The sequence below is a fragment of the Cynoglossus semilaevis genome, chromosome 3, assembly GCF_000523025.1.
Source record: "Cynoglossus semilaevis isolate Cse_v1.0 chromosome 3, Cse_v1.0, whole genome shotgun sequence".
NCBI classification, from domain to species: domain Eukaryota; kingdom Metazoa; phylum Chordata; class Actinopteri; order Pleuronectiformes; family Cynoglossidae; genus Cynoglossus; species Cynoglossus semilaevis.
In genome coordinates this window covers 6,129,083-6,131,475 of record NC_024309.1, presented here as the reverse complement: position 1 = coordinate 6,131,475, position 2,393 = coordinate 6,129,083, and the positions used below count along the sequence as shown (strand labels likewise).

At 43.0% G+C, this 2,393-nt stretch overlaps 1 protein-coding gene across 3 annotated transcripts in view; it reads left to right on the top strand.

The window, feature by feature from the left end:
* The window catches only part of LOC103377042 (partitioning defective 3 homolog), a 253,608-nt gene that overhangs the window by 162,191 nt on the left and 89,024 nt on the right, over nucleotides 1-2,393 (top strand). For all 3 annotated transcript variants that reach the window (XM_025054368.1, XM_025054367.1, XM_025054366.1), the window contains one exon: nucleotides 745-893. In XM_025054368.1, the coding sequence (XP_024910136.1) occupies nucleotides 745-893 (149 nt within the window). The remainder of the gene's footprint in view (nucleotides 1-744; nucleotides 894-2,393) is intronic.

Genomic DNA, 2,393 nt, shown 5'->3' with positions numbered 1-2,393 from the left:
AGCAAGAAGGTCCTCTACAGAATTTAACAGTTCCAACTCTGTCTTCCAGTATGAGGTTTACATGTTCTCTACATGTTCTGTGTGAATGGTTGTTTGTCTCTGTATGTGGCCCAGTGAGGAACTGGCTAACTGTCCCTTGACTGCAGCTCCTTCTGCAACCTTGAAAAGAATGTAAAAAAAATTAACTAATTAATCAAACCCTGGATCTTGTGGTTCATCAACATGACTCCTCTCCATCCGTGTCACAGCTAAGTTGCTAAATGTTTTTGATTTAATTGCAAATGATCTAAATATATATATAAATGCACGTTCGGCTCCTCTTTGCCTCCCTTTTCTGAAACCCCTTCCACCCACTCCCCTGCTATTTTCAATTAAGATCCAGACAGAGATAGAGAATCTCAAAAAGAGTGAGCTTCGGTGGGCCAGACCCCTGCCACTGCTCCAGACGTATTGTCGGAGCGGCGTTATTGAGCGGCCCTGATCCCCCTGCACCCTCACCCCGCTGGACTATCACACGTCTTAGTCAGGCTTTCTTCTCCTCACATTGTGCTGCTGCTGCACCCGTCCTGTGGATGAGGTGTCCTTGGTTGTAATGGACATTAAAGTAAAAGGCAGTGTTTGTGTGTGTGTGTGTGTGTGTGTTGTGGGAAGACACACAACACAATAGAATGTTGAACGGAATTTCAATTTAAAGCGCCGACCGTTGATAAATGTCTTTCTTCTCCCCGTCTTTTCAAACCTCAGCTCACTCAGTCCCGACGTAGACCCTGATGGAACGTTCCAGAGGGAAGGCTTCGGTCGACAGAGTATGTCCGAAAAACGCACCAAACAGTACAGCAACGCTGCCGAGCTGGACATCGTCAAGTCCCGCAAGTCCAAAAGCATGGATCTAGGTGAGTTCAGTGCCTGCCCACCCGCCCCCACATACTGACATGTACTACAAGAATGCAACAGAGCAGGTTATTGTGTACTTACATCCCAGATTGTATTACCTATTACACATTGAAGTGTCGTATTCCCAGTTCCACGACTATGCTTTGTCATTTGCACTGTTACGCAACGGAATACAATGGGTCCATGGTCTGCTGCTGTCATTATACCTAATGGTTTAATTAACATTCATATGCAAGTAATCACAGAATGAGTCTTTCTGACCCGTGACTCCAAATGCAGATATCCTCAGATTACCTCTCGTGGCGCCCCCTACTTAAGGGAACTATCATCACAAGTATCACTAATACTGTAAGACACAACGTGCTTTAGTACTATTTAATTAATAACAATAATATTTAACTTGTTACTAATCGACCTTCGCAATAGCCTCTTCTGGTTGCCTAGCAACTGCAGCTGCATGCTGTATGCATTTCTTTGAGCCAACTCGTAACATAACTGTAGTCTGTCTATACTTCTTTTGTCCTCAAACAAACACCAGACCAGTAGGTCTTATCGATGGAATAGGTTGTAACTGAAGAAAGGATGGATTTCAGACAAATTGTCTTCCAATTGACTTTTCGTTGTCCAACTGTAAATGGATTCTACTCAGAACAGGAAGTGACTTGAATGGGCAGAAAGCAGAGATCGCGCTGCGATGGTTGTCGGTATTGTAAATGCACAATTTATCTTCAAGTTTAATCTGAAAGGCTCCTTTATTGAGCCAGAGTGGCGTCAGCATGGGTTTGTGAATTTGATTAGTTGCGGAAAAAAAAAGATTAATTGTTATGGGAGGGTTGCCTTGTGGTGTCTGCTCACACAAAACATGCGCTTGTCTGCCTTGGGGTTTTTTTTTACAAATTATGGGCGCCTATGTATGTGTGTGTTTGTTTGAATATACATCAGGTGTTTTCTGATTTTTTCCAATCCAACAGAGAAATATAAACATGTAAACAGGAATCATTGGGAAACAGCCCAAATAGGTCAAAAATATATATATTTTTTGCACTGTGGAATGTGCATTTTCTCTATCATCACCACTTGACTAATTGGGATTAATTGCTATAACTAGTTTCAGTCCAGGTTTTTCCACTACACGCCAACAAAATGTATAACTCTTGCATTCCTGAAGAGGAGTTACATAGTGAGTGAGGGAGAGAGGAAAAAAAATATGATAAAGTGTTACAGGCAATAATTTTAGGGTCAGCACATTCCAGCCGTGTGCCTTGTAATCCCCATGATTGACAGTCTCTCACATGGGATGTAATATCTGCACCACTTGAATTGCTTTTCCAACACCATTCCATATCTGCCTACACTTCTTCGTTCGCTTCTTGCGTGTTCGACGACACGCGCCGCTCACCGCTCAGTGATTGTATACAGTGTTTATGCTGCTCTGTAGCAGATGACATTAACTGTGACACCGGAGCCAGTGCAGGTAGGAGACCTTGTCAAGAGCAGCT